The sequence below is a fragment of the Dipodomys merriami genome, unplaced genomic scaffold (assembly GCF_024711535.1).
Source record: "Dipodomys merriami isolate MVZ:Mamm:240054 unplaced genomic scaffold, mDipMer1.0.p SCAF_446, whole genome shotgun sequence".
Lineage (NCBI taxonomy): Eukaryota > Metazoa > Chordata > Mammalia > Rodentia > Heteromyidae > Dipodomys > Dipodomys merriami.
Window position 1 is genome coordinate 809,565 of NW_027206009.1, and position 20,851 is coordinate 830,415.

At 52.9% G+C, this 20,851-nt stretch overlaps 1 protein-coding gene across 3 annotated transcripts in view; it reads left to right on the forward strand.

The window, feature by feature from the left end:
• Positions 1 to 20,851, forward strand: part of LOC138808189 (limbin-like) — a 54,976-nt gene that overhangs the window by 3,433 nt on the left and 30,692 nt on the right. For all 3 annotated transcript variants that reach the window (XM_069994156.1, XM_069994157.1, XM_069994154.1), the window contains exons 4-10: positions 469 to 537; positions 1,414 to 1,600; positions 4,088 to 4,197; positions 6,208 to 6,261; positions 13,835 to 13,969; positions 15,612 to 15,751; positions 16,697 to 17,021. In XM_069994156.1, coding sequence (XP_069850257.1) covers positions 469 to 537; positions 1,414 to 1,600; positions 4,088 to 4,197; positions 6,208 to 6,261; positions 13,835 to 13,969; positions 15,612 to 15,751; positions 16,697 to 17,021 — 1,020 coding nt within the window. The remainder of the gene's footprint in view (positions 1 to 468; positions 538 to 1,413; positions 1,601 to 4,087; positions 4,198 to 6,207; positions 6,262 to 13,834; positions 13,970 to 15,611; positions 15,752 to 16,696; positions 17,022 to 20,851) is intronic.

Here is a 20,851-nt window from a genome sequence, read left to right on the forward strand (position 1 = left end):
GCAGCCCAGACCAGCCTGGGCATAGATAGAGACCCCATATCAAAAATTACCAACACAGCCGGGTGCCAGTGGCTCATACCTGTAATCCCAGCTGCTTAGGAGCTAAGAGCTTCGGATCGTGATTTGAAGCCAGCCCAGACGTTTATCTCCAATTAACCACTAGAAAACTGGAAGTGGTGATGTGGCTCAAGTTGAAGAGTGTTAGCCTTGAGCTAGAAAAGCTCAGGGGCAGTGTCTAGATTCTGAGTTCAAGCCCCACAACCAGCCAAACTGCCTCCCCCACCAAAAAACCCCCACAGAACACTGAGAGCTGGTGGAGTGGCTCACATGGTAGAGTAAGCATATAGTTTTGAGTTCAACCCCCAGCATCGCCAAAGCACAACAGTAACCCAGCACTTGATACCGTGTCCTTATTAAGGTGTGAACCATGCCGCGTTTCACTTTCTTGGTTTCTGTATTTCGCTGTAGCATGGTCATGCCTCTGGTGAGGTTCCAGGACCTTCTGACACCGGAGTGACTTTTCAGAAATGTGCGCTGGTAAGTTGCCATGAGTGGCCTGTACTTGAAGAGAAATTAAGCAGTGATGGGAGTGAATATGTGCCCGTCTGCGGGGCGGCGCACATCTGTAATCCCAGTGACTCAGGAGGCTGAGATCTGAGGATCGAGATCCCAAGCCAACCCAGTAAGAAAGTCTGTGAAACTCTTTATCTCCAACTAACCAGTAAAAGTCCAACAGTGGAGCTGTGGCTTAAATGGAAGAGTGTTAGTTTTGAGGAAAAACAAAAAGAAAGCAAGCTCAGAGACAGTGCTCAGCCCTGAGTTCAAGCCCCAGGACTGGCACACAAAAATAGTGATGAATCTTGGGCTGTGTTGCTCCTGCCAAGTGTATAAGTGTGTAAGAAATGAGGTCTAATGTCTGGGGGACTCTAGGATTAGGGGCTTTTGGGGGGAAAGAGTTGAATTATTAGTATTATTTTTTTCTGCTGCTACTAGGGCTTGAACTCAGGGCCTGGACACTGTCCCTTAACTCTTTCATTCAAGGCCAGCACTCTACTACTTGAGTCATAGCTTTACTTCTGACTTTTTTTTTTGGTAGTTGATTGGAGATAAACATCTTACAGACTTTTCTGCTGGGGCTGGCTTTGAACTGTGATCCTCAGATCTCAGCCTTCTGAGTAGCCTGGATTACAGGTGTGAGCTACCTGACTATGGTTGTGCACTTGGGATCTTTGTTTCCTTCACGATTTTCTGAAGGAGTAATTCGCTGTCTGGGTCTCAGTTTCTCGACAGTGTTTCTTCTTGGCCCTCCAAGGGCTTGCAGCTCAGATGGAACCTGATAAACATCTCAGGCATTCTGAGACCCGGTGTGCTCACGTGGGGAATGTGCCCTCCTTCCCTCTCCTCCTGTCCTAGGTGTCGGGGCCCAGTGAGTCACAGACCCTGCATGTGCGACTGATTGTGAACAACACCAGGACACCTGTGTCCACCAACCTCTCGGATCTGCTACTCATGGACTCCATTTCTGGTCTCATCATCAGGGAGTCAGTTGGAAATAAGACTGGGGATGGACTCCAGGCTTTCAAGAAGAGGTTTCTGCATGGTAACGGCTACGCTCACCCATCAGGGATGTCAAAAATAGGGGTTCTCAGATATGAGCTGGAGGTGTGAGCTGTTCACAGGGTCACAGGGTCAAGCATCATGGTGGATCTGCTTAGTGCGGTTCACAGGTTACTGCTCAGAATCTTATTTCTTATCTTAGACAGAAGTGAGATTCTAGGAAAGAGCTCTCTGTTTTTCTTCAAGTGTAGATTCAAATTTTGTTTTTATTTTTTGCTTTTGTGTTGGACCTGGAGCTTGAACCCAGGTTTGGGCGCTGTTCCTGAGCTTTTGTGCTCAAGGCTAGCACGCTACCACTTCTGGCTTTTTGGTTAATTGGAGATAAGTGTCTCACGGCTTTTCTTTTCCGGGTTGGCTTTGGATGGTGATCATAGGTCTCAGCCTCCTAGGTAGCTGGGATTACAGATGTGAGCCAATGGCTCCTGCCTTAGAGATGCAATCTTTTTTGTTGTTGGTCATGGGGCTTGAACTCTGGGCCTGGGCGCTGTCCCTCAGCTCTTCAGCTCAAGGTAGGTGCTCTACCACTTGAGCCACAGCGCCACGTCCAGTATTCTGGTGGTTTATTAGAGATAAGAGTCTCACAGACTTTTTCTGCCTGGGCTGGCTTTGAACCGCGATCCTCAGATCTCAGCCTCCTGAGTAGCTAGGATTATAGGCATGAGCCACTGGCACATGGCACAATTTTTATTTTATGAATGGTAGGGTTTCCCTGGTGTCAACCACCAACCTCATGACTCAAATTCCCATCCCTTGGGAAGAAAGACAGCTCGTTTTGAGTTGCACTGGACGGAGGTAGGAGTGGGTGGACAGCCTCAAGAAACATGCTCACATGCTGTTTAGATGTGTTCACCCATGTTTAAGCATGTTCTCTGGTATGTTAGTCAGCTTTCTGTTACTGTAACAACAAACCAGAGGCAATCAACTTATGAGGAAAGGTTCGTTTTGGCCTATCTTTGTGGATGTTTTTAGTTTATGACTGGTTGGCTCCTTTGCTCTGGAGCTATGGTGGTGGCACATTGTGGCTGGAGCAGGTGTGGTGGAAGAAAGCCATTTGGTGTATAACAGATAATTGGAAGGTAAAGGGCTGGACCCCACAGACCCCTGGGAGGGCTCACTCCAGTGTCTGGGCCTTAAGTATCCCCCCACCTCCCAAGCGTTGAACACATGGGTCTTGGGGGCCTTGGTTGGACCCTGGAGGGTTTGCAAACTGCTTGGGTTGGCTTGCCCAGGTTCCCTCCAGAGGCGAGCCATCACTGGCTAGTTAGGCAGGGATTAGAACCAATTCTGGGAGCTAGGTGTTACCATGACACAGTCCATTTTGCTAGGGGCGGAGACTCGCTTTATTCCTGGCCAATAGCTCACATTCAGATGAGGAAACAGTCACTGGGGGGGGTGAGAAACTTGTCTTCATGGGTGCTATTATTTTTTAATTTTTTTTTTTATTTTTGGTCGGTCGTGGGGCTTGAACTCTGGGCCTGGGCGCTGTCCTTCAACTCTTCAGCTCAAGGCGAGCGCTCTACCACTTGAGCTACAGCGCCACTTCCCATGGGTGCTATTATTATTAGATGCTTTTCTCTCACTAAAGCCAGTGTCATGGTGGTAGAAGCCTGTTATAATCCCAGGAACTCAGGAGCTGGGGGGGGGTGGGGGGAAGGGTAGGTCAGCCTGAGAGAAAAGCAGGAGAGCCTATCTGAAAAACAAAAGCGCAGAGGGGTGGGGACGAGGCTCCAGAGGTGAACGTCAACCACAGTACCACAGCCAAAAGTTAAAACGAATATGAAACAAGGCCTTTTAAGGAAAATAGTGGTTCAGAGAGGGAGGAGTTGGCTGCTAAGTAAGTCAACCTCTCCTGGCCTCAGTTTCTCCTCCTGTACCTTACAGAAAAGCATGTCCACCACCTCCCTCCTCCTCTTTGTGGACAGGAGAGCTAATGTACTGCAGTGCAGGGAGTGGCCATGCTGTGTGTGCAGGTCCGGTGATTATTCCCATCGTCACCTCTTTGTCACCGTGCCTTCCTTGTCTTCGCTTTTGTCCTTTGGTCAAAGCTAAGTGAACCATTTCAGGACTTTTAAAACAACCAGCCCATCCCAGGACTGCTGTGCTGCCTCAAGCTTACAGGCCACCTGGGGCGGGGGGGGGGGGGGGGGGGGGCGGGCCCCCCGGGGGGCGCTGTGGGTGGTTGGGGCTGGGAGAGGGCAGCCCTGTCTGGGGTAGTGGGCCAGCGCAGGCCTGGGCATCCAGGAGCGGCTAGGTGTGGCTTACCCTCCTGTTACCCACTCCGAGAATCCCCTCACCCAGGTATATGAAATCTCCAGGCTTCTTGCTGTAGGCCTGGTTGTGCTCGGTGAACTGCTGGGATGGGGTGTGGCTGGGTGGGGGCGTGGTCAGATTGGGCGTGGTCCCGTGGGGGTGGGGTCATCAGCGTGGGGCCGGGCCTTTTCCTAATGCTCCGGTGTTTCTCTCTGAGTAGTAGGAGACTCATACTTGGTCAGCTACACCGCCTCACTGGACTCAGGAGCCATTGGTGCTGGGGAGAGCCTGCGTCTTCCTGCATGGCTCACCTTCCAGAGCCTGTCACCGGTATTTAGTCCCACTTTCATTTGTCTTGTCACTGCCGAGGGAGGTAAGGGCAAAGGGCCGTCCTGACCTCCCTGCTTCTTCCCTCTCTCCTTTCCTTCTTCCCTCCTTCCTTCCTTCCCATACATCCTCCTTTTTTCTTCCTTATTTTTTCTCTTTTCTTTCTTTTTTCCTCTTTCTCTCCTTCCCTTCTCCCTCCCTCCCTTCTTCCCTTTCTCTCTCCCTTCTTTCCTTTCTTCCTTCTTCTCTTCCTCCCTTTCCCTCCCTCTCCCTCCCTCTCTGATACCACACTGGAATAAGGGTATGGCCTCTCTGCCCTGCTAGTAGCCTCAGTGACTTGTTACCTTATTTCAGAAGATAGACTTCACATGTTTTTTTCTCTTAGTGCTATATTGGCTTGAACTCAGGACCTGGGCACTGTCACTTAGCTTTTGAGGCTGATGCTCTGCCACTTGAGCCAAGCTCTACCTCTGATTTTTGGTAATTAACTGGAGAGCAGAGTCTCATGGACTTTTCTACCCCAGGCTGGCATTGAATGGTGATTCTCAGATCTCAGCCTTCTGAGTAGCTAGAATGACAAGTACGATGAGCCACTAGATAAACTTGTGCAACGCAAAATGCCACAGAATGGGACCCTGGATTAATCCCCAGGCAGCCATCCCAGAGGTTCTGACACACACGGGCATAAATACACCGGAGCAGACGTGATGCCAGGCCAGAAAGCCCAGGGGCTGCTCCACAGTCATCCACTCCGTAAAGACTCAGCTTCAAAAAGCCTGCCCCTCCTGAACTTTGACTCCTAGGAGTTTGGTGTCCGTGGAGGCTTTCCTTTGGTCGCCTGCTGCTTCAGGTGACTTGCCTCTTTCCCTCAGCAGCCGGACCAGCACTGGAGGCGGAGAAATCTGTCATAGCACTGGCTTGGGAGTTGGGCAGGTTGCTGAGCTCATGGACTTCAAGACCAGGCTACAAACAGGAAGCCCAGCCCGAGACCTCCCCCCGTGCTGCAGACTCTGAGATCTGTTGGACACCAACATGATACCATGAGTAGAAAGTTTCACACCTGTCTGGGTGTGAGAAGTCCTAGTCAGCATGCAGTTGCACTTAAGTGCCGTATAAAGTGACGCTCAGGGTCATAATGATTTGGTGTTTAGACTTAGTCCCATCCACCCATAAGATCTATGCAAACATCTGCAGCTATGTGCTGATACACACAGGCATAGGCAAATATTCCAAGAAGCTGAAATCTGGAAGCTTGCTGGTCACACACATTTTGGGTAAAGGATGCTGACCTGTGTCCTGGCAGTCCTCCTGCCTCCAGTAGTAACTAGAACGAGTAGCCCAGCTCTCCTGCCCACCACGGCTCTGGCTGCACAGCCTGCTGTCTGTGCACCAGGGGGCCTCCCGCTCCAGCGTCCAGATGGTTCTATACCAGGCCCCCATGAGAAGGCTGACCAGGGACGGGCAGGTGCACGCCGGCCGCCTGGCTTCCACCACTGCCCTGTGCTGCCGTCCGTTCCTCCGCTGCTGCATTCCCCGGGGAGAGGGGTGGATGCCGTGTGGTGCTGCCACATGACCAGCGTGACACGCCCCCCCCTCGTGCTTTCCATTCCTGTGCTTCTGGGCAGGGCAGTATTGAGGGCGTGGGAACAGTCCCTGGGGCGTTGGGGTTCGAGGATCTGTGCGTCAGAATGAGTATGCACTTGAACCTGGGAGTCTGCACACCTCTGGGAGGCAGATGCTCGGAGTACAGGTGCCTGGCTGGGACATGCCTGGCACGCCGGGGGGAGCAGCCAGGTCCCTTGCAGGCTCACGGCGTGACTCTTCAGGGAACTTGGCGCTTGTGTCCCACCCACAGGCCTGCCCCCTCCCTCCCGCCTTCAAGCGGCCCCCTGACCCCCACACGCTCCGCCTGACCTCAGCCAGCGGCTCGCAACCTGCCCGGCCACGTTGACTTGGAAGGAGCCAGAATATTACCCCATGGTTGACTCAAGTGTTTCTCCTTTCTTTTTCTAGAACCGAACAGAGCTCCAAGCCCACATCACCCTAATAGCAGAGGAAGAGATAAGGGTAAGATAAGCCCTGCTGCCTCACACAGCCTTCCCGCGCCATGCTCCCTTCGGCTTGTGGGGGGTTGGCCACCTACCTTGACCTCACCTACCTTGACCTTGATGCTGGAGGCTCCCTGCAGGGTCTCGGGCCCCTGGGGGCTCTCTGGCTGCCTGGCTGGTTTCCTAGGTGGCCTTCGGTCTGGGCTGGATGGGCTATGCGTAGCCTGGACACCGCAGTACTATCTGCACCTCTCTTTGCTCCGTCCTGTCCGCAGCATTTACCACCAGGTCTGGGGCGGCTGTCGGTGATGATGTGTTGTCTTCAGATCAGGGGGTCAGGCAGGAGTTATGCTGTGCCCGTGAGTTCTTTTCCATGTTCTTCAGTGGGATCGTTCACAGCCCACATGCACACATTCACATAACGTTGAGGGTTCACCCGCTGTGTGTGTCAGTCAGTGTGCTCCAGAGCGAGAATACAGATACAGGGTTTATGGAGCAGGTTATGATAGCTGTAATTGACTCCAGTGAAGTCAGCAAAGTGGAAAGACATGAGCAGAGTGTGGAGACCCAAGCTGCCAAGTCCCCTCGCCGGGGAACACCCTGTCCCATGGATTCCCTGGCCCTGAGCCGTGATAGTCTATGGAGAAACTCCTCAGAGAAGAGCCAGGGTTCCCACAGGGCCCCCGCCTTCTGGTACCTAATGCCTGGCCTGTACCAGGGCCCCAGACTTGAGGACAGCAGATGTTCAGCCTGTGTGACATCCAAAGAGAACACCCAGCCTGTCTCAGAAGGCTCTGGAAACCTCAGATCCAGGCGTCAGTTGTGGCCCCCAGCCTCACCGTGGGCCATCACAGGATAGCCGTGTCTGTGGTCTGTCACCTCTTTTCCTGCCTAACAAGAAGGTGGCAGAGTGTTGTGTCCAGGCTGCGCTCACAGACCCTGCGGTGGACCGCAGGCCTGGCACCCCGCGTGGAACGGGAGGCTGCTTCCAGCAAGTCTGTGGTTGGGACAAGGGCACAGATCTGTGTGTGGCTCTCTGAGCTCCAGGGGAAGGACTGACCTGCTGGTTCGTTCTGTGTCCCTCCCAGTGCCTGACCTTGAGGTGACACTCCCTTGGTGAGCACCCCTCCACGGAGCTGATGGTCATCTGTGGAGGAGGTGGCTGGTCAGCACGTGATTGTAATGAGCGGCGCGGGACTTCGCCTGGTGGATATCTGTGCCTCCCTCCTTTGTGCCAGGCCCCCCTGTGTGGATGGCATAGGCCTTTCCCGGGGCTTAGGGGGAAGTAAGGCCCGTCTCATGCAAGCTGCCCCTGCCCAGTACCCTCGGGCTGGGAACCCATTTGGGGAGCTCTGTCCAATGTGGATGTGAGACTTCACGGTGGACAGGAAATAGGAAGAAAGAGTGCACTCTTTTCTGCCCTGCTCTCCCGGCCGTGATGGACCGAGGGCTCAAAAACTGTGAGCCGCATGCGTCTTTGCTCAGTGAAGTTGATCGTGTCAGGTTCTTCTCCCTGATGCAGTGTCGCTACTTGCGGCACTGTTAGGATCTCACGCCCAGGATGAGATTTTGAGGAATGGGACTTGAGACAGGGTGGGAATGCAGATGTCCCCCAACCTCACCATTTCCACGTTCCCCTGAATCAAACCAACTACAGTGCATACTTAGAACCGAATGTGTGACTGGAAATACAGATCGTGTGGACACTGAGGACTGATTGGAGACGGGGAGGGAGGGCCAAGAAGAGAGTGAGCGTTCTCTGTGGGGTGGGCCAGCTCAGTCCCCGTTACCATGACACACATGAGGTTTGCTCACCTCCGAGGAGGAGTTCTGCTTGGAGATGATCTGGTCCCCTTCCCTCATCTCTGGGTAGCTCAGGTCCGGCGCAGTCTGGGAACTGGCAGGGTCCTGATGGTGTGGGCATTGCAGTCGGGAACCGAGCCGCGTGAATCGTTCCTCATCCACGCTCTGCCAGGCTGTGGTAGGAGCTGTGGTCGTCTGTGCCTGGGGTCACCCCGAGCACTCCCTGAGTCCAGGGCTCTGCCCTGGGGGACCTCACAGCGGCCCCTCAAAGGCTTGCTGAAGCCTTGCACGCTCTGCTTCTTACATCTTAAGCTCGAGGCACAGAATTTCAACACAGTTATGAAAAGTCTCTTCCAAGGGGACATTGTCTCTGGTCATGCATTTCCTTCTCACTTTCTCTGTGTTTTGGGGAGTCGGTGGGCAGGATTATAATAAATGGCCCCCTGGATATCTGGCCCGCTCTGTTTCCCATGCCCCCCCCCCCCAGAGCTGCCCGTGGAACAGCGTTCCCACCACGAGAGAGAACCATTGCCAAAGCTCGTTTCTCGTGCGCACGCCTTTGCACGCACTTAGTACATAATTGACGTTAAAACTCCCAACAGCCTTTTCGTATGTCTTTGTAGCTTGGCGTTGGATTCTCGGCCTGTGTGTCACGCATTCCTTGTGAAAGGCGTGTTTGTCTCGTCTCGCAGCGCTCCATAACGGTGGGGCTGGAGCTCATCGAAGGCTCTGCTGCAGCCGGCGTGCGGGGCGGGGCGGGGTGGCAGGCTGGCAGGGAGGGAAGGGAGCGAGGGTGCTGGGGGGTGAGACACTCCGCCACCCTTCTCTTTCTCTCTTTAAATTCCAAGACAATGAGCCGATTAGACTCTGGCCTGACAGTGATGGGCGGCGGGGTCTCACCGCTCTGATCTGGGTGTTCTCAGGCGCGGTAGCGTGTAGTCTGACGGCTGTGGTGCTACGTTGGCTTCCACCAGCTCCAGTCTCCCATCTTGAGGGGCATCGTTTGCTCCTCCTTCCAGCCCTCACACACTGCATCTGCTGACGCTGTCTCTTCCATGTTCTCTATGCCACTTCCCTCCACCAGCTCAGGTGTTCTGACGATTCCAGTGTGCTTCAGGCCTCTGTCATAGATGTGTGTGTGTGTGTGTGTGTGATAACTTGCACATAAAATCTATTGTTAACATTGAGTGTGTTCACTGTGTTGTGCACCCAGCACCCTTATCTAGTTCCAGAACATTCTCATCCAGGACACCCCAGGAGGAGGAATACTCCCATCCTTTCCACCTCAGCCCTGGCGACCGCTAACCTGCCTGTTGTCTCTGGGCATTTCATGTTTTCGGGGTTGCGTGGGGTCCCCCTGTGCCTCGCTTCTTCCCCTTAGCCCTGTGGTTTCCAGTTCTTCGTTGTAGCGTGTGGCAGAGTTTCTCTCCTTTTTATGGCTGAGTAATATTCCATTGTGTGGGTGTACAGCTTGTTTTCTCAGGAAGCTTGTTGGTTGCTTTCCATTTCTTGGGTCTACATTGTGCGGAGGGAACGTCTTGGGACAGGTTTTTGGTTAAGACACCTGCTTTCAGTCATTACATACTAAGAAATCACTGATGGTTCCATACTAAGAGATTTCTGGGTGGATGGTGTTTTGATTTGTAACTTCCCGAGGAACCCTAGGCACTATTCCGGTCCTCCTTCTGCAGATGAGGAACCTGCCTCTCTGGCTGGGAGTTGTCTGAGCTCTGACCAGCTCTCCTGCTGCGCTGCACAGCCTGCCCCGCAGCCTGTCACTTCTTCCTGAGCCCAGTTCCAGTCTCCAGGTGGAAGTCGCAGGGCAGCAGACTTGTCCTTTTCATCGGCCACACTTCTTTCTCCTGACAGCCATTCTCCCAAGCCCTTAGGAGACATGACAAGTTCCTGGCTTGCTCTCAAAAGTCTTTTGGGGCCTAGGCTGCTTCTCTTGTACCTGTAGGCTCTGCCCGTGTCAGCCCCAATGTCATCCTACCCTGCCAGGGGCCACGTACGTCCTGGCTTTGGTTTTCTGAGTGGGGGGATAGGGGCACCACCATAGTTATATTTGTGGGATGCTGAGCTCCTTGAAGTATGTCTGCCCCCCTGTCCTTCCAGCCCCAGATGCAGGCTCGTGAACTCGCTGGATGTCAGGAAAGCTTATTGCTGTGTTTGAGAATCACCGGGAAAGATCTGGAGGCCTCTAGTCACAGGACTTAGTTCAGTAGAGAGCTTCAGGCAAGTAGTAGCCTAGCAGACTTCCATTTACATGCATGTGAAACAGACACAAGAATTCTGAATTTCAAGTGCTCTCTTAAAGATCAAAAGGGGCCTCAAGTGTGGCCCGAAGGGAAAGTTCAATGAAAATGTTAATGGTTAGGGATTATTTAAAGGGATTGTATCACTGGCTTTTGGCTAGAGACTAAAGAATTCAAAACTCCTGGGAGGCTCACTCACTCAGTCTGAGGCCAGCTGTCCCCTGCAGCAGAGCCAGCTGACATGACAGGATTCCCTCCATCCTTGGGCAGGGCAGGGTCAGAGGTCCTGAGGAAAAGCCCTGGCTGTGCCACAAAGGCCACCAGCCAGCCCACGCCACTGGTGTGAACCTTTGGTCCACTTCTTACCACCTGTGTTGTGATCCAGGCCATTTATTTAGCCAATTAATACTCTGGCTTTATAATTTAGAGAATCAGGACTCCTCCTCATTGTATTGTTGTGAGGCTCAAATGGTTTAAGCCATGAAGAGCGCTTGGACCAGCGCCTAGTGCTCACTGTCGGTTCGTGCTGGCTGTGGTAGAGATGATGGTGCTGGGATGAGGGAGACCGTGACGAGGCTAATGACCAAGGCAGAGGACGGTGATCATGACGGGGATGGTGGGCGTGGTTTTGTTGGTGATGAAGTTCACAGCAGCGATCGCTAATAACGGTGACCTTCATGGTGTTGTTCACGGTGGTGGTGGAGGAGATGGCAATGTGGTCATGAGGATGTTGGTGATAGTGGTAGTGATGGTGAAGGTGCTGATGAGGCCAATGGTAACGATGGTGTTAGTGCTGGTGATGATGGTGATGGTGGTGGTGGTGGTGATGCTAATGTCAGTGGTGGAAATGATGGTGGTGGTGTGGATGGTGGTTCTGATGAATTTGACCGTGCTCAGGTGATGCTGACGATGATGTTGATGATAGTGGTGTGACACGCTGATGAAGAGGGTGCAGATGATGGTGTTGCTAATGGCGACAGTGACGGTGTTGGTGGGAATGTGAGGATGAGGATGGTACCAGCGGTAGGGACCCCGTGGAGCTGTCTTTCCCAGAGAGCGATGCCTCGAGACCTTATTCTTCTTTGGCCATGGGGAAATTTGAATGGGAAAGGGTTTAGCATGACACTACCGTAGGTGAGGTAGGGGCAGGGCGGGCTTATCCCAAGAACCAAGCTCTGCCTAGACGCAGCTGTCACTGGCGTTAGGAACGTGGGAGTAGGAAGGAAGAGGGCGCAGGGCTCTGCAGAACCAGTCCGGCCTCCTCCCGTGGCCGTGTTGACGTGTTAAGCCGGATCCTGACCCACGGACTGCCATGGCCCCTCCACCCTCCCAGTTCTCTTGGGCATGTGCTTGGCTGATGGAAGGCAAGCTTTCAAGATGGAGATTCAGAGAAGGTGGAGGTGGGAAGGGAAAAAAGAGCGGTGGCCCGACAGCTGTGCTGCTCTCCTGCGTGAAGGAGGGACGGGGGTGGGGGGCGATGGAGAGGAGGAGGAGAGAGGAGATCGTTTCCTGCTTTCCAAGCACAGTACTCTGCTCACCTGTAATGCTCACCCAGTCTTGGTTTGATGAGGCTGAAGTTAATGGTGATGACGATGATGATGGTGGTGGCGATGGTGTTGGCAGTGATGGTGGTGATGGCGGTGATTGCGGTGATGATGATGAAGTTAATGGTGATGACAATGTTGGTGGTGGTGGTGACGGTGACCATGGTGATGGTGATGGTCGTAGCACAAGCTTAAAACACCAGCCGTGGATGTACCCACAGCTCTGGAGGCCGGAGGTCCAGCCCGTTGGCGGGCCTTGTTCCCCCAAAGGACCTAGAGCATCATCCGACCTCCCTGTCCCTGCCCAGCTTTCTGGGCCTTCTTTGGCCTATGGTTGCCTCATTTTACTTCTCCTCCTTCACACGGCCATCTTGTCTGTGTCTTACAGTGTTTGCATCTTCCTCTCTTTATGAGGACACAATCACTGGAACTAAGATCTTGTAACTTGATTGTCGTCGAAAAAGACCATATTCTGAATAAGATCACAGTCATAAGGGCTGGGGGTATGTTTTAGGGGACAGTTCAACACACTACAGCCACCCAGGCCATAGACAGGCAGATTGTGGGTGGTCAAATCATTGATTTCTCTTAATTCCTCTTTAGAACTCTGTGGAAACAGTGGTTGCCTTTGTGGAGAGAGAACTGTGGAAACAGCACTGACCTCTACCTCCTTTGTTCTCTGTAGAAACAGATTTTGTGGTTGTTTGCTTTCTTGTATTTAAAATCACCTCTAGGCACCGTTATCATATGTATCTAGTGTATTGATCGCTTTTTTTGTGCAGTAGGTGTGCAGTCAGGGCTCTAGGCTCCCAGGGCTCCTTCCAGCTGGAAAGGGAAATCTGTATTTCTTTTTGATGCTAATCAAAATTGAAGACTCCAGAGGTGAGCAGTGGAGCAGGCGTTGGCTCCCAGCAGGAGGCGGCTTGGGCAGAGGTGTGGTATTAGGTGACTTTTGGCTTTGATCCTGGCTCCAGTGAACATCCAGACAGAGGCTCCGGCTTGACAGTCTGGAAGGCTGGGCTGGCCTCATTGGTCTGCCTGCAGGTTTAACCTGGGGCACAGGAAATAGGAATCCTTAGCAGCCTTGAACATGAAGTGGTTGCTATTGAACTTGTTGACATAGATTGACTTCTCCCAAATCAGCTGTCGAGACAAAGGAGGATTTCATGTATTCAGTGCTCAGAAAAGAGTTAATCGCAGTCTTGGGTAGGAGTACAGTGCTGAGACTGCCCAGCCAGATATCAAACCTCTGACCCCACCCCGTCAGTGACCCTGATGAGTGTGTGGGAGAAGCTGGGCTGGGCTGCGGCCTGCAGAGCCTCGGCCCCGCTGGCAGGAGTTTGCGCAGCGAGGGCTCCTGTCCCTCCCCCTGGCCAGGCCGAACGGCCGCGCTCAGGGTCCTGCAGCGCTCCGCCACTGCGGCTGACTGGGTGTCATGGGACAGCAAGCGAGTGGCTGTCACCTGCTGGCTGATCACCGGGTTGGTGGCCTGCAGTTGGGTGTAAGTCCTTCCTCCAGGGGGCTCCGGGTGGCACGCGTCCTTGCTTTCAGGAGCTCTGAGGGGCGCCACCCACCTGTAGCCGCACATCCCTGCCACCGGCCTCCTCCCCTGCCCCGTGATCCCGGCTGCCCCTCGGGTGGGCACAGACCACACCACATCTCCTCGTGTTCTCTGGAAACAGAGCCTGCACAGGCTTTGACCGCCCAGGGCTGCCTCGCACGGGCTCGTTTCTGATGTGGAGTGCCGGCGGTTGCTGTCTTCTCTGCTCTGTGCAGATCTTCACACGTCTCCTCCTTCGACACTAGAGGAAAGCCCGGCTCGGAGAGGGCCAGCCAGACACGGACAGTCGCTGGCAGAGCCGGGTCCAAACGGGGATGGGTCTCTGATGGTGTGTGTCCGGCTGAGGCCCGTGGCCTGCTGCTGCCCCTGGGGGCGGGGATGGACAGGCAGAGTGACCAGTGTGACCTCGGCCCGCTGTTGTCCCCACAGGTTGTGCCCAGCCACGGTCTCCACGCAGCGGGCTTTGTGGCCGCCTTCGTCCTGTCCTTCGTGCTGAGCTGGGCTGCGCTCTTTGTCCTGGTGCGCTGCCGCTGTCTGCAGGGAAGCGCGCTGGCCAGGCGCCTGGTGAGTCTCCCGGCCTGGTGACCCCGAGGGTTCAGAGACCGGTGCATTCATCCGGGTGCCTCCCTACCACTAGTTCTTTCTGGATAATTCTTCTGTAGATTATATTTATGGTATTTCAGTGGACACAGAACACTGATACCGAGTTATGGGCTACAGTGTGTGACATTTCAGTGTCATGAGCACACCGTCACCTCAGACCCTCATCCTTCCTCTCTTGTCAGGAACATTCCAGATCTCTCAGCTATTTGCAGGCTGTAATTGCAGTGACTCAGGGTCACCCCAGGCCCAATCCCAGGAAAGGCCCTCTGTGTCCTCCTCCCTCTCCATGTGTGGAAGAAACTGAGTCCTGAGCAGCTTGCTGAGGGGCGGAGCCCAGGCTGGGGCCTGTCTCCTGGGGCCTCTCTCCGTCTACATGCAGGAGGTCCTGTTCCAGATGAGGGATGAGGACAGCCACTGTATGCCTGTCCTGACTCCTGAGGGGGCGCACTGCCATCTTTTTTTTTTTTTTTGGTTGATCAAAGGGCTTGAACTCAGCACCTGGGCGCTGTCCCTGAGTTTATCTGCTCAAGGATAATGCTCTACCACTTTGAGCACAGCTCCACTTCCAGTTTTCCAGTGGTTTGTTGGAGATAAGAGTCTCACAAACTTTTCTGCCCAGGCTGGCTTTGAACCCCGATCCTCAGATCTCAGCCTCCTGAGTAGCTAGGATGACAGGCGTGAGCTACCAGTGCCTGGTGAGCACTGCCATTTCAAAGTGAAGTCAGCCCAGTCCCCTTGGCAGGCACATGTGAGGGGTGGAGAAATGGCCATGCACTCAGACCTAGTGCAGTGTCCCAGGCTGCCAGCCATCGGGAGAGCCTGGCCTACCCTGCTTCTTTGACAGAGGGTGGGATTCACTCCTCAGAGGCTGAGGCTTTTCCTGTCAGAGCTATGGGGGAAGAGCAGAGCTTGAGTGATTTCAAGCTTCAAGATCCTGCAGAGGTGCACAGCGCTCAGAACAAAGCACCCATGGGGCAGTACCCTGTAAAACGGGACACATCGCCCAGCTGCAGCGACCAGGGCAGGCCCCAGCCCGGCTCTCTTCTGCTCTTCTTTCTGCACACTGATCCTCAGCTGCTTTGTGTCCAAAGTGGACACAAAGCACTGTTGTTTTGACACTTTCAAGATGGCACAAGCAAAGAACCCAGACAATAGCTGGCACGAGGGCAGGAATTCCCGGACGTGAGCCGCAGCGATCCACCCTTTTGGTAAAGGAATGATTTTAGGACAGAGCGGATATCACACGTGTGCATTCGGAGTTGGGCTGGGCTGTCTCCAGTGGCTTTCTGTTCATCTCTTTTGTGATGCGATGTTGCTTAGAAGCCAGCCAGATCTGTGATGCTGAGGTCCAGGATGATAGTTATGCTTTTCTTTACCTGAAGGTGGCAGAGTGGAATCTTCTTGAGAGGAAAGGCTTTTCCTCCCTCCTGCTTTGCTTTACCCACATAGCACCCTGTTCAGGGCCAAGGCATTAGATTCCCTTCTTTGATGAGACATGGGTGACTCTCGGAAGTACGGTGGCCTGTCTTTCCTAAGTGTCCCCAGGGTATAGTGTTTCCAGTGAAGCCCACGCGGCCCTTCTCTCTGTGCACCTTTGCTGCAGGATAAGCATCTCGAGAACAAGATGGAGTCCTCGCCGTTTGCCTTGGCTGATGGTGTGAGCGAGGACCTGTCCCTTAATGACCAGGTGGTGGACATCCTGACCTCTGAGGATCCTGGGAGCATGCTTCAGGCCTTAGAGGAGTAAGTCTTCTAAAGTTGGATCCTACTTGTATGGAAAACAGTTTGCTTGTGCATGTGTTTCTCGCTTTAGAGAAGTGTAATGCACCTACCACAAATGCATCTGTTTTGGAGTTCAAGCTGCTGTTACTGTGTCTGGTGATGGCACCACTAACACAGTTGTTAGAAATGCTGGGGCCCTGTGAAATTTCTTTCAAATGCTTTTCAAGTCAACCTTTCTTTTAGATCAGTTTTAGATTTATCAGAAAAATTGGAACAGCAACACACCAAGTCTCCCTATTGTTAATATCTCATAGTTAGTATGGTAAGTTGTTGTACAAACTGTTGATTTGTTGCTATTAAGTAAAGGCCTTTTCACATTTCCTGGGTTTTTTTTGTTTTAATTTGATTTTTTTCTGTATCCAGATCTGATCCATGGTACAATGTTCTATTTAATTGTCATGTCCATAGGTTGATAATTTACCATGAAGTCAATTCTCCAGAAATAATCACATCCCCTTGGCCATCTTCTTCTTGGCAAACATCGTGTTTTATATGTGGTTTTTATTTTTGTCCAGTCCTGGGGCTTGAACACAGGTCTGGGCACTATCCTTGAGCTTCTTTGGCTCAAGGCTAGCACTCTACCACTTGAGCCACAGCACCACTTCCAGCTTTTTCTGTTTACATGGTCCTGAGGAATTGAACCTAGGGTTTCATGCATGCTAGGCAAGCACTCTACCACTGAGCCACATTCCCAGCCCCTTTATATGTGTTTTGTCCCTATTGTTCTAGCACGGAACCTTACAGACTGTTTCATTGACTGACCTTCAGAGTCTGGGTGGAGAAGGAGGGAGGAAAGGAAGCAAAGCTGGATGAGGGAAGGAGTCCTTACCTACAGTCCACGCGCAAGGAGCTCTTGGTTTGGTGGCAGCTCGGTGTAATGGGGTTCTTTTCACCCGTGTCCTCCAGATTGGAGATTGCGACCCTGAACCGAGCAGATGCAGACCTGGAGGCTTGCCGAACCCAAATCAGCAAGGATATCATTGTCCTTCTGCTGAAGACACTGACCAGCAGCGGCCACCTCAGCCCCCAGGCAGAGCGGACCTTGAGCTCCGCGTTCAAAACACAGTTTCTGCTGCTGGAAAATGAAATTCGGGAGGAGTATGATCGGAAGATGTTGGCCCTAACAGCTGAATGTGACCTGGACGCAAGAAAGAAGACAGAGAGCCAGTATCAGAGGGAGATGGTGGCGATGGAGGAGGTGGAAGAGCTGCTGAAGCGCGTTAGTGAGAGGGTAAGTCAGCTCCAAGGGTTCATGTACCTCACCCGCCTCAGGCATACTTTATCCACACGCCCACCTCTGTGTCTGTCCATGCATCCATCCATCTGTCCATCCCTCCCATCCATCCACCCATCCATCCATTCACCCACCCATCCACCTATCTACCCATCCATCCGTTTATCTGTCCATCCATCCATTTATCTGTCCATCCATCCATCCATCTACCTGCTCACCCCGAAATCCAATCACCCCCTGCCCACAAATCCATCCATCCATCATCCATTCATCCATCAGTCTATCCATACATCTATCTGTCTGTCCACACATCCATTTACCTGTCTATCATTTATCCATCCCCTGACCCTACGCACCTACCCTTCCATCCATCCACTCATGCTACCCATTTACCCACATATTCATCCAGTTTCAAACCTAAATATACATCTTAGCCATGTATCCATGTATCCATCCATCCATCCATCCATCCAGGATTCATTTACCGAACAGTTATTGACTACTTACTGTCTCAGTGCTGGTCTGGGCACTGATGGTAGAATTGAACAAGATATGGTTCTGGTATTCAAGAAGTTCAGAGTGCATTTCAGGATAATTACATTGAATCATTGAAGGCTCCTGCACTGAACGCATGTGAAGCCAGGCACGCTGTACCCCAGCTCTGTCTGTGGTGCAGGGCGGGTCATGGGAGTAGAAGAGAGGCTTTGCTTGTGGAGCTGGTGCACAGATGCGTGTGGTGGCAGGGTGTGTGCATTCCTGTCCAGGCTGCCAGCTGCGGGCTCACAGTTCATTCCTATGCAGGGCTCTAGATCTGCTCCTCAGAATCTTAGCCTTTTTTTGGGGGGGTACTTGTCCTGAGGCTTGAACTCAGGGCTCTGAGGGTTTTTGTTTGTTTGTTTGTTTTACATAAGGCTGGTGCTCCACCACTTGAGCCACAGTTCCACTTTTTTGGCTTACACTTTCCTGCCTGAGTTCACTTTGACCCACAGTCCTCCTATCTCAGCCTCTCAGTAGCCAGGATTACAGGCATGAGCCACTGACACCCAGTGGCCTTAGCCTTTCTAAGTCCAGTGACACCCCCTCTCAGGAAGGGCTGGGAGGGGCAATGCGGACAAAGCAGCCACCGGCCCTGGGCCGCAGACAGCGCACCGTGAGGGGTGTACAGTGGCCCTCTGAGCTCTGGTCACAGGCTCTCGGCAGGCTGGCTGACATTAGAATAGCTCTTGTTTCTTCTCCTTCACTGCCTTGAAAGAAGCAGAGTCTCCCCAGGGGTCCCGTAGCACCATGGCTGCCTTCCTCTGGGGAAGAAATGGCTTGTTCAGTGGCCTTGAGCCTGTGTAACCCGTGTGGGGCACCTGCCGTTGTGGGGAGGCCCTACAACTTCTTGGAAACTTGATCTTGAATCCCACTTCCCAGTCCCTCTTGGCTGCTCACGCAGGTACCCTGGCAGTGAACAAATAGGCATTAGGTTGCAGTGTTGGCACTGGGGACTTCGCTCAGGCGTGAGCTGAGCAGGGAGAACGAGGGAGGCTCCCCATGGCCGGGGCCTTGCGTGTCTTCTGTCCCTCTTGTTGTAGCGTGTGGCCTGTGGAAGGTTTGACTTCTGTGTTCGCTTATGCATTTGTTCTGGCTGTCAGAATGCATTACTGTGAATCTGGTGGCTTCACGTAACAGAAATGTGTCCTTTGGTGGAGGCCACAGGTCCAATCAAGAATGGTGGCAGGTCTGCGTTCCTCGGCTCCTTCTTCACTCGATCTAGCTCCTGTGGCTCCCCAGACCTCTGGGGTTGTCTCTCAATTGATCTAGGCCCTGCTCCATCTACACATTGACTTTCCCAGGGCCCTGCCATCTCCTCTTGCTTCCGCCGGCTTCCTGTGGCCACCCCCAGGCTAGCTTCTCCTGTGGGCCCTGTGTTGGCACCAAGTGTTTGGGGCTCTGTAAGGACAGAAGGCTGGGCGAGGCCTGGAGGCTGCTGGAGCCTCCCTGACTCCCTTATGAGCATCTGAAAGGAAAAGGCTCATTATACGGGAGAATTCGTCCACTGAACCCACTCAGATGGGTTTATTTTTGTAAGGCGGTTTTACAATCTGCCTCCGTTGCTAAATTGAGTACAAGCAACATAATTTAACATACTCATAATTTCCTGAGTGGGATTTCACATTTCTGATGGTGTATGACGTGGCTTGGGACAGCTGGCCACAGACCACTCCCTCCTTCCCCCCAAAGTCTATTTTACTGGGAAGTTCCGCTGGAAGTTGCTGGTGAGCACTCAGTACTTTAGTACTCCTTTAGAAGTGTGTACTTGTTGATAGTAGCTAGAATGTAAACCTACATGAAAATGTAGATTTCTCGTTTCCCTTAAGGAACAGGGAGATTCGGCCATGTGGCCACATGGGGGCTGTACTCCACAGCGCCCCCTTTGGTGGGCTGGCTGTAGTTACCCATGTGGGCAGGACTGGTTTGCCCTCCTTAGCCCAGTCCCTACCACTCCCAGTGTTTCTCATGCCTGGTGGCTTCCCTCCCTCACACAAGACCTCCGTGCCTGGCAGCCTGGAGTGTGTGTGCACATGTTCTGGAGTTCAGTCTTATCAGTGCTAGAGGGCAGGGGTTAGCTGGGCCTGGGACTAACGTGTGTGTGTGTGTGTGTGTGTGTGTGTGTGTGTGTGTGTGTGTGTGTCCTGGGGCTTGAACTCAGGGCCTGAGCTCTGTCCTTGAGCTTTTGTGCTCAAGGCTAGTGCTCTGTCACTTGAGCCACAGTTCCAGTAGTTAATTGAGAGAAGAGTCTCATGGACTTCCTGCCCAGGCTGGCTTTGAAACCAAAATCCTCCTGAGTAGTTAGAATTGCAGGCGTGAGCCACTGGCACCCAGCTTGAACCAGCTTTTTAAAAAGACCCAGTTCTTACTTGGTGGTTACAGTGAAAACTAAACATGGGTATGGAGCTGGCGGGGTGGCTGGCGGAAGAAAGCCCTGACTTCCAGCCTCGTTCACCCGCTCTGCTCTGATTGTCCTCAGGGTAGGGGCTGCTGTGTGTTCTCTACTGGATTTCTTGGAGGAAGGCCCTGGATTATAATACACCCCTTTCCTGCCCAGATTTTGGGCCAACTGGGCAGCAGGGAGCTGGTGACCAACACTGTTCTGAAAACATGGAACATTCCAGTCTTCCTTGTAGCCTGCAGGCTCTCCAGCCCTGGCCCGCTGTGGCTCAGCCCTCTACCTTCCTGACTGCTTGGCCTGGCCCTGGTACACACACAGCCCTGGACCTGCACCGCCACGGTCAGCTCTCTAGAGGGCGTATGCTGCTATTTATCTTTTCGGCTAGGTTGAGAATCAAAGATGAGGATGGAAATAATCCGTGAGCCTATCTGTGCAATCCATTCATACTTAAGAGGTTTCTTCTTTTTTAAAAAAAAATGGGAGGGGGGCTTTTTTCAAAGCTGTTGGATTTGCAGCATTTCACCCCTATGAATTTTCCACATTATGATCATTCTGGAAAACCAGATGATGGGTCGGCAGGCTGCAATAGCATCTCTCAGGGCGAGGCAGCTTCATCCATGTAATCGTGGGAGGGTGTGTGTGTGTGTGTGTGTGCGTGCATGCGTGTGCATGCGTGTGCATGTGCACAGGTGTGATTGTGTGGCTGGGTATGAAACATGACCCACACACACCTGTGCCTTTGGGTCTGCATACATGTGTGTGCATACACTTGTGGGTGTGTGTGAGCTCGTGTGTTGCACAGTGTGTGTGTTATGTGCACGCCCAGTGCAGTGCACGCCTGGGTTGAGTGTGCATGCGTGTCTGCATGTTGCACACATGCTGTGCGAGGCGT